Raw genomic sequence first — 18,174 nt, forward strand, 5'->3', positions numbered from 1 at the left:
GTCTCTAACCGAAGGAACAAATTTCATCCTTAAAAATCTGTTATAGGTCTCCGTATTTATTTTTTACTAAACTTTAACAAAAAATAAAGGCATATCAAACCTATAAGACGCAAATGCCTACAAAACTATGACCCTGGCAAAATATTTTATTGTGACCATGAAAAACACGTTCTCTAAGAACTCCTCCATCCTCTGATACCAAACAAACTAAAATTTACAACAATAAAGTGTAATTTTTGAAGGTGGAAAATTTATCACCAGAGTATACGACAATCAGACGCTGTTTCTAGCTTTGGGCGGACAAAACCTTTGAACTTCTTTGCTTTATTACATTATTTAGGACAGAAAAATATGACAAAAATTGTCCTAGATAGCGATGTTAGAATATACTACAATAATCAGAAATTACATTCACTAGCAAAAACAACAAAAATAACGCTTGTGGATGCTAGATTCACGTTCAAACAATTTTTGCATTTTTTATGGGCCATACTGTATAAGCTATTCTGGCTCTAGCAGTAGCAATCACGGGCGGCAAATCAACATCAAGATCAAGACCAATTGTAACAATCGCTACCGACACTACGCGGCTACCTTGGTTGACCGGGTATAGGAGGGTAACATTAATGATTAATTCCTGACGTGCCCAACCAGTCACTAAAATTGTTAGTATGACATCTCAGGGAACGATATAATCCAAACACAAGGCTTCCTATATATATCCAATGCCTAGCCCGAGAGCGCATTATTTTTTAGGTATGGAAATAGCACACTACACTAGCCAGCAACTGCGCTGGCTGAGGTTTCTATTGTGTGGGCTTCCAATGGGTCGCGACGTTCTCAAACGATCGGTTACGGAACATGAGTCCGTTGCTCGATAAATACTTGTTTTTAATTATGAATCGTGGTTTACGGCTAACCAGCCGAGTGGAAGTTTAACAACTACCGAAATCTAAACATTACATATATTTTGCAATTGGATTAAATGGACAAATAAAATAAAAATAAATTACTGCATCTATGCATCCATGCATTTTGCATCTATGTTTTCCATACATTTTGCTTGACATTTTTCGTGGTTTTGGTGAATTATTAAAAAAATACGGGGTTCCTTCAGAGATTTTAACAGGACATATGATCAGTTTCAAACAGAATTACAACCATTCTGATTCAGTTTATGCATATTTTTCATGAATTGCATATTTTAATGACCTTACAACATAGAGCCTCTGAGTCAAAATCAATCCATTCAAAGATCGGAATGCAAAAGGAAACATATCGGTATCGGTATCGGTACATCGGTATCGGTACATATCGACATATCGGTTATTATTCATAATTACATCCATGCATCATTCAACATTTTTCCCAGAGATTCTCACTAATTTTTCTCCTTTTTTCTAGGTACATGGCCATAATGAATCCCTTGAGGCCTAGAATGGGAAAACGAGCAACTCTTTGCATTGCAGCTGCCATCTGGATAGTAGGAATCATCATCTCCAGCCCCATGTTGTTATTTTTTACAACCTTCGAGCTGCAGGACCGAGTAGTTTGCTACTCGGAATGGCCAGATGGGCCCTCGAACCACTCTATGCAGGAATACGTGTAAGTATTCATTAATCCTGACGTCAATCACAAGACGCAATTGATTCCACCCATCATCGAGCTAAATTAGTCCGATGCTCTTTAATGCGTAAATTGTATTCCTCTTCGTCACTTCCGCAGATATAACGTAATTTTCATGTTTTTGACATATTTCCTCCCGATCGGATCCATGTCCTTTACGTACGCTCGAGTGGGGCTGGAGTTGTGGGGTTCGAAAAGCATCGGCGAGTGTACGCAAAGACAACTGGAGAACATTAAAAGCAAACGAAGGGTAAGTTTCTTTCGCCGTCTTCAGCTGTGGAGAGCAAATAGACAGAAAAATTCTGCAGCCACCCTGGCCCCAGTTGTTTGCAATGGCATAATTTTAGGGTGACCATCTGGTTGAGTTAGAGAATCACGTTATACAATTCAATATCGTTAAACTTTTTTATTACAAATAGAGTTTAAATTATTTGTACATAATTTGAACACATCTTAAATACGTTGTATTGCTTATAATTCTTATCAATATCTGCCAGGAGCATTGCAATTCAAAATATGAAGTAAAATTCGAATCCGTGATTATAGATGATGAACATAAACTATTGATTCGTCTTAAAACGCGAAGAGATGGCAATTTCAACGCACTCGCGATTTTGCTACGAAAATGATATGGCATGATGTGCATAGGGAAATTAAAAAACGATTTTCTCAATTACGAAACAAAAATTTTAAAAATAAAATTTCTCAAGTGAACCCTTGCTCTAATCAAAAATTTTGAAAAAACCTCAGCAGCCAATTCCGGCATTAAATTTCAAATTATTAGGTACTGACTAATTGCGAAATAGCTCAAAACATTGCTATGCAGTTTGGGTTAATTTGGGACTCACTAAAATACAGTTACTCAAGATTTCGAAAGCAAGAGAACGTTTCAGGCAATTCCTAGAAGACTGATTTGATAGAAGTGAGAACTATTATTTAAAAAAATCAAAAATATGAAAGCCCCTGGCAATGATGGAATTTTCTAAATCCTCATCAAGAAACTTCCACAGAGTAGCTTACCATTCTTGGTTGATATTTTTAACGAATGTTTTCAGTTGGCATATTTCCCTGATAAATGGAAAAATGCCAAAGTTGTACCAATTTTAAAACCGGACAAAAATGCTGCAGAAGTTTCCAGCTATCGTCCAATCAGCTTGCTTTCCTCCATTAGTAAACTTTTTGTTAAGGTCATTTTGAACAGAATGATGGTCCACTTTTCTACTGGTCTTACTCTTCTAGACACCGAAAAAGCATTCGAAAGTGTTTTACATGAAGGCTTAATTGTAAAATTAGAAAACTTGAATTTTCCAATATACATTGTTAGAATAATCCAAAGTTATCTGTCAAATCGTACACTTCAGGTTGCTTATCAGAACTCCAGGTCTGAAAAACTTCATGTTAGAGCTGATGTTCTGCAGCATTATGGAACCACGATAAGAGCAGTGCCAAAAAATTCGTCAGATGCAAGAGCTCATGCTGGATAAAAAATAAACATTAAAAAATCACATTGAGGGTATTCAAGCCAAATGTAACAAATATATAAAATGTCTTTATTCACTTATTAATAGAAAATTGAAACTTTGTTTAAAGACCAATCTCTTGATCTTCAAACAAATTCTCAGGCCAGCCATGTTGTATGCTATACCAATATGGATTGACTGTTGTAATACCAGGAAGAAACCTCTGCAGATGATTCAAAATAAAATTTTGAAAATGATTCTGAAGCTCGTTCCATGTTATAGTACTAATAAGTTACATAGAATATTTCGAGACAAAAATAGTTCAACTTTGAAATTAAATGGTAATTTTTTTCATATTATGGAAAGTCGATTTACGATTTTTTTTTTTGTTAACTTAGATATGAGGTATGTTACATCATTTCACATTGTTGGAACTGGATTGTAGAATGGTAATACAGTCGACTCTCCACATCTCGATGTTCTATATGTCGATATCTCTCCCTATGTCGATGACTTCTTAGGTCCCTTCAATCTGCATACAATTTTTCCTCGACATCCTCCTGATCGCGATATCTCGCTATTTCGATGTGTTCCTGTTGATTTTTCGTTTCCAATTTTCTCTCTGTAGGGTAATTAGGGGCATAATGGACACGTTAAGCAAATGTTCATTTTAAGACCATAAAATAGCAGTGTTTTTAGTTTATCCTCGGCTAGTTTTCAAGTTTGATGTTTTCAAAAACGTGCATGCTAAGGAACGTCTAATGGAAATGAAGCAAAAATTTGGTCCCCTGACTGCATCGATGATATCCGGAATTCGGTGGCCCAATGGTTGGACCAATAGGATTTTCATCAGAGACGATCTTTCCCCACACGCGATGGAAATCTTTCGTGAGTTCAAAACGCTACAACCTTTGCATAAATTCCGTTACGTCTGGCCTGGACGTGATGGCGTAATATTCGTGAAGTTTCATGAGGATTCCTACCCGGTTAAAGTTCGATCACGTGATGACATGAGGTAACTTATTTTGAGTGCCCAAAATTGAAGCTGCTGATAACACTAACAGTTTCATATAAAAAATATTCCTACAATGAATTCGAACAACCTTGCAAAAAATCATTGCACAAATTCTTTGGATGCAATTTTTACACCTGACACTCTCAATGGCCTCAATACGAAGCAAATTAACAATCGCGGAATCAACCGAATGGAAAACCTGGATTCTCTTTGCCTTTTTCTGCAAAATCTTCCCGTTGTCATTGATATCCTTATAATTGGAGAGACCTGGATAAGAAGTGACAGAAGCAAGTACTATAACATTCCTGGATTTAAGAGTACTTTTTCTTCTCGAAGCAGCTCATCTGGAGGGCTTGCTATCTTCATCAGAGATGGAATCAGCTTCGAAGTGATATCCAACATGGAGGATAACGGATGAATTGTTGAAATTGTTATTTTGGAGACTGGCATCAAGGTTCATGGAATCTACCGTCCTCCTGGATTTGAAACCGATAGATTTATCTCTATTCTTGAACGTGTGATATCGTCTGCAGACCTGGATACTCATTGTTTAATCTTCGGAGATATGAATCTTGCCATAAATAACACAGAATCACGTGGAGTTCAAAAATATTTGCAGCTATTGGCTTCTTACAACATGGTTGTAACTAATACTCACAGTACTCGCCCAATAAGTAACAACGTGCTTGATCATGTGGTTTGTCCTTCTAACGTATCTGGACGAATAACAAATTTCACTATGGATTGCGAACTTAGTGATCATTGCTACATTTTAACTTATTTTGAAACTGCAACTATGAAAGTCAGTCAAAAACTTACCAAATATATCGTACACCACCAGCAAATAGACCTGCAGTTCCGCATGTTTCTGGAAGCCACTGACTTCTCATGCTTGCAACCTAACGAACGACTGTTGGCAGTTACGGATCGTTTCATGCAGCTGAAACAATCGTTTACTACGCAGATATCGGTAAATGTCAAAGTCAAGAGGAATGTATGCCCTTGGCTTAATCTAGACATTTGGAAGTTGGGTAGAATCTCCAACAACCTTTTTCAAAGGTGGAAGAGAAATCGCCAAGATGAGCACGTCAAAGATCTGTTAACTCATGCAAATAAAAAACTGGCAGATGCTAAACGTCGTGCCAAATCTGCATACTACCAATAACTTTTTTCGACCAACAATCCCAAGCAGTTATGGAACCGGATTAGCAATATGCTAGGAAATCAACTTGATTCAACTAAGCAACAAACGCTAAAAGTGGATGATACTGAGATTACTAAGCCCGAAGATCTTGGAGATGCGTTCAACAACTTCTTTTCATCTATTGGAGATAGTACTGCTAGTTGCCTTAATTCAGACGGTAATATTACCAAATTCAATACTATGGATACTTGCGGTCAATCTATATTCCTGCGACCTGCCTCACCAACCGAAGTATCCAACACCATACGAGTGTTAAACAGCTCTAAAGCAACTGGAGTTGATGGATTCCCAGTATCAGCGCTTAAGAAGTACAGTGATGTCCTCTCCCCAATTATATGCACCAGCTTCAACGATAGCCTTACTTCTGGAATCTATCCCGACTGTTTGAAAAAGGCGCTCGTTTACCCTATTTTCAAAGGTGGTGACCCTAAAAATCCCAGCAACTATCGGCCTATATATGTTCTTCCTGCTATCAACAAAGTATTCGAGAAGCTTCTGTTTGCGCGTCTCCAAAGCTTTTTGGATAGTACTGCTCTACTCAATCCCAAACAATTTGGATTCAGACATGGATCTTCAACAGAAGTAGCTGTTTTGGAGTTAGTCGACGATATTACGAATTGTATGGATAAAAAATCGGCAGCTGGGGTAGTGTTCCTAGATCTCTTAAAGGCCTTTGATACGATTAACCATTCGATTCTTCTAAAAAACTAGACGCATATGGCATACGTGGCGTTGCTAATGATCTATTGCGAAGATATCTGCTGAATCGTCAACAAAAAGTAAGAGTCTCCGGGATTAGTAGTGAGTACCGTAGCAATAACTAAGGAGTACCTCAGGGCAGCAATCTTGGACCTCTGCTGTTTCTTATCTACATCAACGATATTGCAAAGCTCCAAATTGAAGGACACCCTAGACTGTTCGCCGATGATACTGCAATCATGTATAAGAGCAACTCCGTAACAGAACTATTTGCAGACATGTCAAACGATTTGCGTCTGGTAACGGCATATCTGGAGAACAATTTACTGTCATTAAATATGCACAAAACAAAATTAATGGTTTTTGGAGCTAGAGAGAACCATGCTGCACCTCATTTAACATTGACAGTAAATGGCGTAACGATTGAAGAAGTTTCGTATTTATTTATTTATTTATTTATTGTCGTCAATCATGTTTGTAGACCGTTACAGAGAGTTTCTTATACGCTAGTTACACTTCTACATTTAATTACCTAATTTTTCTTCTTAAGATAATGTGCGGAAGTATTGTTTTAGCTTCGCTTTGGACCAAGTTAAGTCGATTGAATTGTAATGTTTATTATAAGTAGTCATCATTTGGTTCATTGGCCCAAATTTTGCATAATTAGTACGGTGATAGTTGATTGCAAATAGTTCTCGATGGCGTAAACGTCTGGATGGTACATAAAAGTTTAATTTAGATAATAATTCTGGTGAATCAACTTTATGGGATACAATATCGTTTATAAATGAAATCATTGCATATTCACGACGCTCTCTTAGTGTTTGAATATTAATCAACATACATCTAGCTTTGTAAGTTGGTAATGGAAATTCTGTCCAACCTAATTTGCGAAGAGCATATAATAAAAATTGTTTTTGCACCGACTCTATCCTTTCATCATGTACTGTTGAAAAAGGTGACCAAATTACGCTGCAATATTCAAGTATTGATCTAACATAGGCAATGAACAATGTTTTTATTGTGTATGGATCATTGAAGTTATAAGCGAAGCGTTTAATTAAGCCTAACATATTATTAGCTTTATTTATCATAGTGTTATAGTGATCAATGAAAGTAAGTTTTGAGTCTAAAATTATGCCTAAGTCTCTGATTCTATTACATTTTTCAACATTTTGATTGCCTAAAGTTATTGTTACATTGGGAATGTCTCTTTTCCTGTTAAAAGATATCAGGTTACATTTTTTTACATTCAGTTGTAGTAGGCTTTTCTGACACCACGTGTGGAAGATTTGTACTTCGTGTTTAAAAGTATGTATGTCCTGTGCAGTTTTTATTTCCAAATAAAGTTTCATATCGTCAGCATAGATTAATACTTTTATTTTGTCAAGAATAAACGACAAATCGTTCACAAACAGTATAAACAAAAGCGGACCTAAATGAGAACCTTGTGGAACCCCTGAAGTGGCATGTATTGGAGTTGACTTTTTTCCTTTGAATTTCACTATTAGCTCGCGAGTGGTTAAATATGATTCAATCCATTTCAGCAATTTGGCTTCAATACCAATTTTTTGCAGTTTAAATATAAGCATGGGTATATCAACACGGTCAAATGCTTTACTAAAATCTGTGTATAATGCTTCTACATGATTTCCATTCTCCATAGCACTCAATGAATAGTTTACAAATTCGAGCAAATTAGTGGCTGTCGATCGCCCTTTAAAAAAGCCGTGCTGCGCTGTAGTTATTCTGTTTTTGATTTGGATGAATACTTTTTCATTTATGATGGCCTCAAAGAGCTTCGGGATGCACGAAATAAGGGCAATGCCACGATAGTTAATAATATCAGATTTTTTGCCAGATTTGAAAATGGGAACAAGGTATGAGCTTTTCCACATCTTTGGAAAGACTCCAGACTCCAGTGACATATTAAAGAGCCAAAATAAGGGAGTAGTTAATTCAATTGCTAAAGTCTTCATGAAGATTGGTGGAACTCCATCTGGTCCATTTCCTTTGGTTACATCCAAGTTTTTCAAACCATTCAATATTTCATGCACATTTATATGACTGATACCAACATCGTTAGGAAATTCAGGATGGAAATCGAAATATTCATAATCACGATCAGCTTCAGAGTATGTTGTGTATACTTCTTGAAAAAAATTTGAAAATAAGTTGCATATATCTTGTGAGGTATGGCCAACCTTTTCATTAAAATACATTGTAGAAGGAAAGTTATTGGATTTTAGTTTAGATTTAACATAGTTGAAGAAATTCTTTGGACAGGTTTTGATTTCTTGCTCAGTTTTGGAGTTGTAGCTTTCATATGCCAATCGCATTGCTGAGTTGAGTTGTACGCTCATATTCAAATATACTTGTAAATTCTCTTGACTTTTATGCTTTTTGTAAATTTTATGTAGTTTCTATTTACGATTCTTCAAATTTATTATTTCTTTATTGAACCAAACAGGATGTTTTGAAAAACCATTACACCTTCTTTTAATGATTGGTACTTCTTCTAATATTATTTTGAACAAACAGTTGTAGAAAACTTCTGTTGAATTATTTACATCATCTCTGCTTCTCAAAATCGATTGCCAGGTAATGTTATTTAATTTATTTCTAATGTTGTCATAGTTAGCTGAATTAAAGTCGAATATTTCCTCAAATTCATTGTCAATATAGAAATCTGTATTAGAAATAAACTGAGAAAATTCTATTGCCGTATGAAACACTTCATTTTTCCAAAGTGGAGTCAATGCCTCATTAACACAAAAGTCATCAGAGACGTTTGTCAGCAAGAGATCGAGATAACAGTTTTGTTGATTTTTTACATGATTGATTTGATTAAGACCTAAGTTTGCAATTTTGTCAAATATAAACTGTAGCAATTCACTTTCTCCAATGACTGGGAGTAATATATAATCATTGTCCATATCTGGTATAAAATCAATGTTGCGTTGATTAAAATCACCGTAAATATGAATCTTAACTTCAGGGGGTAAACTAGACATAACATTTTCCGCTACACTAAAATATTTATCGTATGTTTCTTTGCACGCATTGTTAGGAGGAAAGTATACGGAGACAAAAATATGTGTCTCGCCAGACAACTGCACTTTCGCCCACACGTGCTCAAATTCTTTAAATTTAGTGGTAACGATAATTTCAGAGTTCAATTTTGCTGAAACTGCGATTAAAACTCCGCCACCCGACTTTTTTTCAGACCATTGATAATCACGATCAGCTCTATAAACATTGTAATTATTTTCAAAAATTTCTTCACTCCGTATACTCTCATCCCAACTCGTTTCAGTTCCCAGAATAACAGAGTATGCGCAACCTGATACTTTACGATGAATTTCAGTCAATTTGGCTGCGCTTCTCATCCTGTTAAAATTTTGACAATAAGTTATAATTTCATTTGAAGTACCTGATGAGTTAACTGAAGAACTCGATGAGTTAATGTCATTAAAACTATCTAATGCTATCTGGGTCGTTTGCTTATACTCTACCTCTGAAGAACGCGTCAAGTTGTCATCTACTTCCTCTGAAGAGAGCGTCAAGTCCGACGAAAACACGAATGTTGGCATGCGCATGCTTCGCAAGGTGGTGAAGGTGGACTTCTCTGTGCTATGATGTGTTGTGGATTCGTGGGGCCGTCCGGTTGATAAGGGTTGAGTGTTTCCCGTTTTTCAAATCGAATAGTTGGACGATAATTAGATGGTGGTCGAGAAAATTGATTTTTTGCCGCCGCAAGGAGTTCACGATCGGGTGGAAGATAATTTGCGTTCATATTTGATTTATTGCTGTTGTCGTTATCGTATCTACGACTGCCGAAAACTGTGCGGCGCGGGGCATTGGTGTAATTGTTGTTGCAATCGTTGTTTACATTATTTTCCAAACGGCTGTTTCTGCTGGTTGTAGAATTTCGAGTTGCGTTCCGCTTACGTCGCCTTCGAGCCTTCCCGGCCTTCTTTTGCTGATCCAAGCGGCGGAGTTGGCGTTTGTCGTATTCCTGCCAATTCGCTTTCCATACTTTCCTCGTACCTAAAAGTCGCCAGCCAGAGTTGTCCTCTTTTTTTGCATTCAATTCAGCATTTAAACTGGGAGGTGAATCCAATGTGGGGTCTAGTGATTCAACTTCGGTGCTGGAGTTCGTCATAATATTTGCTGATATGGCTTTCAGCTCATTCAAAATATCTATTTCCAGTAATGGGTTGTTTCTCATAGGCTCCAACGAAGTTATGTCTAAGGTCAAAGATGCTAATTCTCTTACATCTTTGCTAAGACCTTTCACCTCGTCAGTGATATTGTTTGCTATTGACTGCACTGCCGTTGATATGCTTGATTTGGACGACTCAAGCGCAACATCAAACATCGCAGTGATGTGGTTTTTAACACCATTTACATTGCCAGCAAAACAACTGCTTTTTGCCGTCGCGAGCTGATTTTTGACATCGGTCACTAGAGCATCCAACCGGTCAATGGCTTCATCGATCACGCCCAAACTGTTCGGTTGAATCGAACGAACCTCCGTGTTCTTGTTAATTTGTTCTGCTAGTTGCGCCTGTTGATCAGCAAGCGACTTAAACTCAAAGCTTGCAGTAACCATGGTTTGACATGAACTGCAGCATGGTAACACAAAGGATGAAGTGTCCATTCTTCTTTCCTTCTTCCGGAGCGATCCTCTTTGAATATTGACTCCCACGCAAGCAGGGTGGAATTTACGGGAGCACCCAATGCACGACCACATAATTGAGTCGGTAACGGAGTCCAACAAGCAAATTTCACAATTCATTTTCACAAAAACACTTTACACCGGTATCTGGCACGTACAAAAAAAAAGAAAAACGAAACGTTAGCAATAACAATTTCAATTAAAAGTGCGCGACCGGGAGCGATTAAAAACGCGTCCGAACTGATTGACGATCAATATGTATTTTAAAATTTAAAGAGTTTTTAAATACTTGGGCATCTACATTGACAACAAGCTACGTTGGGATTGCCATATACGAAATACTGTTGATAACTGCGCATCGTTGTGTGGAATTCTAAGAAAGCTGTCTAAATATGTGCCACAACATGTTCTACTAAAAATATATTTCGCTTTTATCCATAGTCGGTACCAATATGTTATAACGACTTGGGGTACAACCTTCAACACATACCTTAAAGACATCCAAGTTCAGCAAAATAGATGTGTTAAAGCAATATTCAAATTGGATTACCTGCACCCAACAAATCAGCTTTACAGTACCACTGAACATAATCATATTCTGCCAATACAAGGACTGTACATCATGCGAACAGCCACGATAATGTTTAAAATCCTAAAAAATCTCAATCTGCATCATAACTGGAACTTTAATGCTGCTGCACATCACCATCAGACTCGATATGCTCATTTGCTGCAGAGAACTGGCTTAGAACGAAAGTTGGAAGAAGAAGATTTCAAAATTTAGGGCCGGCAACATACAATCGATTACCAGAAGAAATTAAGAGTGCTCGAACGATTCAACAATTCAGGCGTACTAGAACATATAAAATCTAATATTGATCAATTCATTGTTCGATAGTATTTATGTAGAACTTTCTCTAAACTGAATTCAATAATGTAACTCGACTAATTTAAATAGCTATTTCAATAAGCTCTAATGTCCCTTTTAAGGAACACTAGTTCGATAGGGATTTAAGTTTTATTCTTATTGCTTTGTAGCATGATCATAAATAATAATAAATAAATAATAATAATAAACAATGTTAGTATGACGTGCTACATTCATTCATGGTAATTAAAATCATATCAAATGTCAGAAGGGCAAGATTGAAAATTAGGTCGAAAACAAGGCTGCTAATAAGGTATCCGTGCAAAATGAATACTTGCGAGAAATTCAATGATTACAATATATTTAATGACTGTAAATCGTTCTGATTTGTAAAAGGGCTCTCTCTCAATCATAATAGCTAAAAAGAACCTTGATGGGTTCGTTACTTTGCTCAAAAATTTGATTATTCCACCGCCTTGCTTATATGCCAATTTGAAACTGAGAAAAACTTAAAGTCAAATTTCAAAGGACAATTGAAGCGAAAAATAAACTTTTATACCATCAAACATTTCCAATGCAATACAGATTTTATGCAATGTATGAACTTTTGATGAAGTATGCATATCCTCAGAGATTGAGGGGGTGTCTATTTCGCCCCGTATGTTCATTATGCTTACTAGACCAAAATTTTCGGTTTCAAAACAATTTAAGAACACGCAATTACGTCTGTTTGTTTATTATGTTTTTGGTAACGGAGTATTTTTCAATCTAGTATTCAATAAAAAATGTTCTTTGTTTCGATCTTTCCCTAACTCAATGGTCCCTTCGACATCGAGATTAGGAGAGGCGACTGTAGATAGCATGGATAAGATTTCATGCATCAAAGAACAGAATTTTCTGAAAACGAAAAAAACATCTTTAAAAGTGTTTTGAGTTGAAACAAGCATGGCAAGTTCATAAGAATTTGAATAACATGTTATTTTAGGAAAGACAAATGGAAAGATTGAATTCAACACAAATCAATCGCTAGTTGGGATAAACCTAAATAAGTGAGAAAAAATCCAATTAATTACGAAAAATGTGTGGAGCGTTTAACGTCATATGGAAATCTTTTCGCTAAAAATTTGAGACAGTCAGTAAGTTCTACTATAACTAGGCTGCCAAAGATAAGTAACGAACTATTTACAACTTAATTATATAATAATCGTATAACAGATTGTTGGTAAGCGTATCTTAAATCTTAAATCTTATCAATAATAAAAAAAAACTAATTAAAAGCCTCAAATTTTCCCGATTCTGACGAGAATAGTTCTGACATGAAGAGTCATACTAATAATTTTATCTTTTGCATTCCTTTTTCATTAACTGATTTAAAAAAATGTTATTAAGTTATGGGTTTCACACTATCGAAGATACCCCATTTTACGGTTCTTCTTTTCTGCTAAATTTTATTTTGAATTGACAAAAGTTAAGATGTTGTTTATTGAAGTAAGATACTATCGGGACATATTCTCAGACATAAAAAAATCAGGACATATGGAATCAAACTCATAATCAGCATATGTTCTGCTAAATCACGACGGATGGTAACTCGACGCAATTTATTTGCCGAAACATTAATCTAGAGCACACCAAAGTGAAGTAGTTGCTATTGCCTTTTAGTTTTTCATTGTTTGCTGACGTGAGTGTGTTACGGATCGCATTAGCGTTGTATATGCGGTTGGGGCAATCAAAATGATTGAATTAAGCTATTTAATCCATCCATGGAGGGATCAACAAAATAATGTATCGATTTGGGCTGATGGATGCTTCGACTAGTTTCATCCATAAAACATGCCGGAAAATGTGTAAAGGGATAGGAAGCACACCAAATGGGAAATGGGTGAAAATACAACTGTTTTTATTATACTATTATTTTCGCTTGTTGAGGACCTAAATTTAGATCAGTGTTTGTTGTTGGAGTGGAATAATAGCTATTTATACAAGCAGTAGCAATATGATGTTTGATAAGCATGTTGAAGGAAGCGGCACACAGGGACCCGAAGCAAGAAACAAATAATGTAGTCTTTCACTAGTTCTTTTCTGGCTTTATTGTGGTATTGATTAGCAATTCCACAAAGTTTTAGACCGATTGGTGTATATCTTTAATTATGTTAACTGTGGAGATGGGATTTAAAACTGACCCTATAAATTTACCAAATTTCATGGATGTTGCTCCATAGATATGTATTGCTTGTTGATAAGTGAACAGTCAGATCTCCTATTAGACACATGGTTGAGACACGTTATAGGAATCCGCGTTGTAGGAGACCCGGGGCATATGGGATTTCATCAATTTGGGGGTGTTGTTGAATATCTCGCGTGCGTCAAGAGATAGCTCAGTACTGTCTTCGGCGGAGTTTCAGCACTCAGTACGATCTACCTTTAGATCCTGATGTTTTGGAAGGTTGGTGTCTTCGGAATAGTTATTCTGTAGCTCAAGGGCTGATATGCGGTGATCATTCTGATACGGAATTTGCGAATAGCTTAGTAGCCTGACCACTCAGAAAGATGGCTTTAGTTGTCATGACCATTTTTTTAGTATGTTCGAAGTACCTCATTGAATGTGGATAATTCAACATATGTCCAGAGCCAAATCAATATAGGAATAAACTTCAAGATTTTTGAAGCTGGGGCTTCCGGAAGCATTTTCAGAACCATCTGGCCACTCTATAGTAGATTCGGGGGATGTGGCCAATTTCAAATGTGTCCGAAATCATGTGAATATGGGTATCGAACATTACAATTTTTGAAGGTGATAGAATCCCAGGTTAGCATGGCCACTCTATAGTAGATTCTAGGTGCCCCGGGGGCTATCAGGAATCATACCAATATGGGTATCGAATTTCAAGGTTCTGGAAGGTGATGCTTCCAGAACCATTTCTAGAACCATCCGCTGCTAATATTACTCTGTAGTACGTTTGAGGTGCCTCTGGGGAAGTAACCAATTTCTAACTATAATTCTGTCTTCTTCTTGTTGTTAGCATTACCTGGGACAGAGCCTGCTTCTCAGCTTAATGTTCTTATTAGCACTTCCACAGTTATTAACTGAGAGCTTTCTTTGTCAATTTCGCATTCGTATATCGTGCGGCAGGTACGATGATACTTTATGCATAGGGAAGTCAAGGAAATCTCCATTACGAAAAGATCCTGGACCGACCGGGAATCGAACCCAGACATCTTCAACATGGCTATGCTTTGTAGCCGTGGACTCTCGGCTAAGGATGATATGGTTCCGGACATGGACGAAATATATCATTTTTCCCGGGGCTCCTCGAAACATCACTATATAATCGCCTATATCTGCTCTGTTATAATTTTTACAATCCGGGTTTGTTCTAGGCAATTCTTCTATGTATTGATAAGTACCAGAGTGTGACTTCAAACTAAAAGTAAATATTGAATAATTGCAGAATCTCATTGATTTCATTTTATGGGCGCCGCGTTACGTTTATCTTCCAACAGAGTTTTGCAAATGGTGTCGCGTTAGGCAAAAAAAATAAATTGACAAAATCGGTAATGTTGCTTTCAGGTTACGGAATAAAATATACAGTCAACCCTACATGAGCCGATATTGAAGGGACCATCGACTCATGGAAATATCAAATTATGGAACTGCAATGCTATGGAAAGCTGTTTGAGGGGACCATCATAGTAACCATGAAATTTGATTTTTAGTATGGTTCCATGAGTCGATATCGAGTAATGGAACATGGAAGTTTAACTGTACAGCCATTCCATGAAAAACCGATCTAGTGGGTCACCGAATTCCGTGAAAATTTGATATTTTGTTCTGTTGGGTACTCAACTTGTTGGGTATTTTACTCGGGAGGCAAATCGTTGCACTTACCTTTTACAGTAGCACACACGCCGACTCACCTTGTGTTCGAGCCACCGACAGCCGTGCACGTCACAGCCACCAGCAGAACGATGGGATGGAATGCCGACGACTGTACATGCTACAGCCACCAGCCACACACTCGATGCCGACAACCGTGTACATCACGGTCACCAGCGCAGGAACACACCGCCAGTAGCCGTGCACACCACAGCCACTAACGAACTACTCTCGAATGCCGTCAATCGCGCACGTCGCGGTCACCAGCGCAGGATCTCACTCCGTCGAAGGACCGCGGCCGAAACGCCGACTCGCAATTCCAGCTGGATACACCTCCAGCTTCCAAGATTGATCATCGCTGTTTGCTTGTCCACGATAACACACCAGGAGTGACGCCGTTTCGTGAATATTATTTCCAAACAACTCGCGGCACACTACTGAGAATCGTCGCATCGGCAAACACGACAATTTGCCAGCACTACCACGGCAGCTTCACTGCACTGCAGCCGCACCGCCACGCACCATTCGGGTGTTGCCATAGTAAACGCGTCTTGCGATGCGTGCGCGTGTGCGAGTCCGCAAAGCAGAATATCAACAATAGGAAATCCTTTGATCGCAACGCGTTCGCGCACGCAGACGCATTACTACGGCCGCACCGTTCGTTTCGACGAACGAAGGAAAGAAGAATGCCGAACAAGACGCAACACGATCGTCTCGCCCGACAACGCCGGCTCGGAATGAACGGCGTACACACACACTCTCCACGATGACCTCGCTAACGAATGGAAGGGCACGAGAGAATAACGCCAACCGATCGCCTCGTTGACCGGTCTGGCTCACCGTCACCACACTCTTCGGTACTTGTTTAGGCAAAAACACTTTTCGTTTCCCTTTTGCTCCGTTCGCGGCAATGGATTTATTAGATTGACTGAACAAAATGCATACAATGAATGCGCTTTATATATTTTTGCAATACAGTAAAAAACATCAGACGACACTCGTCACGCTGCGTGACAGGCTCCGCCCATTCGGAGCACATCGAAGGAAAATAGCGTCTGACGCAATCGCTCGCAGGGTTGTTACGGAGAGACGAATTAACGATCGCATTTAAATTATTCTGCACGCGTAGGGCGCGTACATGTAAGGAACATCCCAAATAAGGGGCTGAAGGATACACGTGTTTTTGGATTTTTAGGGTGAACATTTCTGGAATAAGGTGACCAGAAAAACCGCGATTTTGCCAAATTTTTATTTGTTTTTATATTATAACTTTTGAACCGCTTGACCGATTATCAATTTTCTTGGACGAAATGAACGCTAATGATTTTGACTTTTCAAGAAAATATATAAAATTTCACAAAAAAATTACATAAAAAATAATAAAAAATTTCCGTTTTTTCGTGTTTTGAAGGCCTCGGGACAAAAGCGGCTATTACTGTTCTCATTTTTTCTTGAAAGTTCAGAAAATTTCACGTTTACCATCAAATTTTCAGAGATGTATGTTTTTAGATCGAGATATATTTTTTTGAAAAAAAAAAACGGTCATTTTTCATCGGCACACACTGTAGGTCTCAGCGCGCTAGATTTTTATTAAAAAAAAATCATAACTTTTGAACAGCTCAACCGATTTCCAATCTTATTTTGAGGAATAAAAGCTTAAGATTTCAACTTTTCAAAAAAAAAAAAACTAAAAAAAATTATTTGGAAAAATATTATCTAAAGAATTATTTTTTTTTATATTTTTATGTAAAAAATATGTTTTTCAGAGTTTTAATTTGTTTTCTGAAAAGTTGATATCTTAAGCTATCATGGAATTCTGTCGCACAGAGGAGTTCGTAGATCAGATTATTGGGCGATATTGTGAATACACTTTAACTTATAACATGTCAAGACGAACTTACAATTTTCAAAACGCTCGTTTCTAGCAATTATCGAACTGATTGTTTTAGCTTTTATTTAAGGGAAATAGTTGTACATACCAGCTTAGCACGTTCTTGTGAGATGCAAATGTATATTTTCTTTTTTTTTTTGCACAAAGCTGATCGAATAGCTCTGGTTTTAGGTTTGATTTTTAGAAAAGACCCAAATCTTATCAGAAAGATGTCGGTCGGTGAATGGATAGCCTCACACATCTTGGAGATGACTTGGCTTCAATCTCATTCACTGGAAAATCCACAATATCCATAAAAAAATATGAATTCTTGAAAATCATTCTAGACAGCTACAGTTTTTTTTTGCAAACTAATCAGAATTCCATATTATATAACGTAATAGATGACCGAAACTGTCCATGGACATACATAAGTGACCACTACAACTCCCTTCGGAAGATCCGCAAAATGAATCGTAAATATCCTCCTAGACCACTGCGCTTTTTTTCAAATACGTCAAAAATCATAAATATCATAGATCACCAAAGTTCATTACAAACATGTTAAAATTCATTATTATACAACATAAAGGATGGTTTTGACATTCATAGACAAATGTCATGACAAGACATCTATTGCGTTCTATAATAAGGAATTCTGATGAGTTTGCAAAAAAAAACCGCAGCTATCATGGATTATTTTCATGAATTGACCATTTTTACGGATGTTCCTGATTATCCACCGGAAAACCACGTTGTTTACTATCAGAGCCAAGTATTTCCCAACTTGTAGCCATTCGTTCACTGAACGGTACCTGGGTCACTAGCCAACGAGTCCATTCAAAAACCAAAGCTATTTGATCAGCTTTTAGTA

General features: G+C 37.3%; 1 protein-coding gene across 1 annotated transcript in view; it reads left to right on the forward strand.

Annotated features, from left to right (window-relative positions):
* Nucleotides 1–18,174, forward strand: part of LOC5568532 (tachykinin-like peptides receptor 99D) — a 283,301-nt gene that overhangs the window by 218,428 nt on the left and 46,699 nt on the right. Inside the window, exons 5-6 of the mRNA XM_001652326.3 lie at nt 1,405–1,605; nt 1,726–1,876. Of these exons, the coding sequence (XP_001652376.3) occupies nt 1,405–1,605; nt 1,726–1,876 (352 nt within the window). The remainder of the gene's footprint in view (nt 1–1,404; nt 1,606–1,725; nt 1,877–18,174) is intronic.

Source organism: Aedes aegypti, chromosome 1 (assembly GCF_002204515.2).
Source record: "Aedes aegypti strain LVP_AGWG chromosome 1, AaegL5.0 Primary Assembly, whole genome shotgun sequence".
In the NCBI taxonomy this organism is placed as follows: domain Eukaryota; kingdom Metazoa; phylum Arthropoda; class Insecta; order Diptera; family Culicidae; genus Aedes; species Aedes aegypti.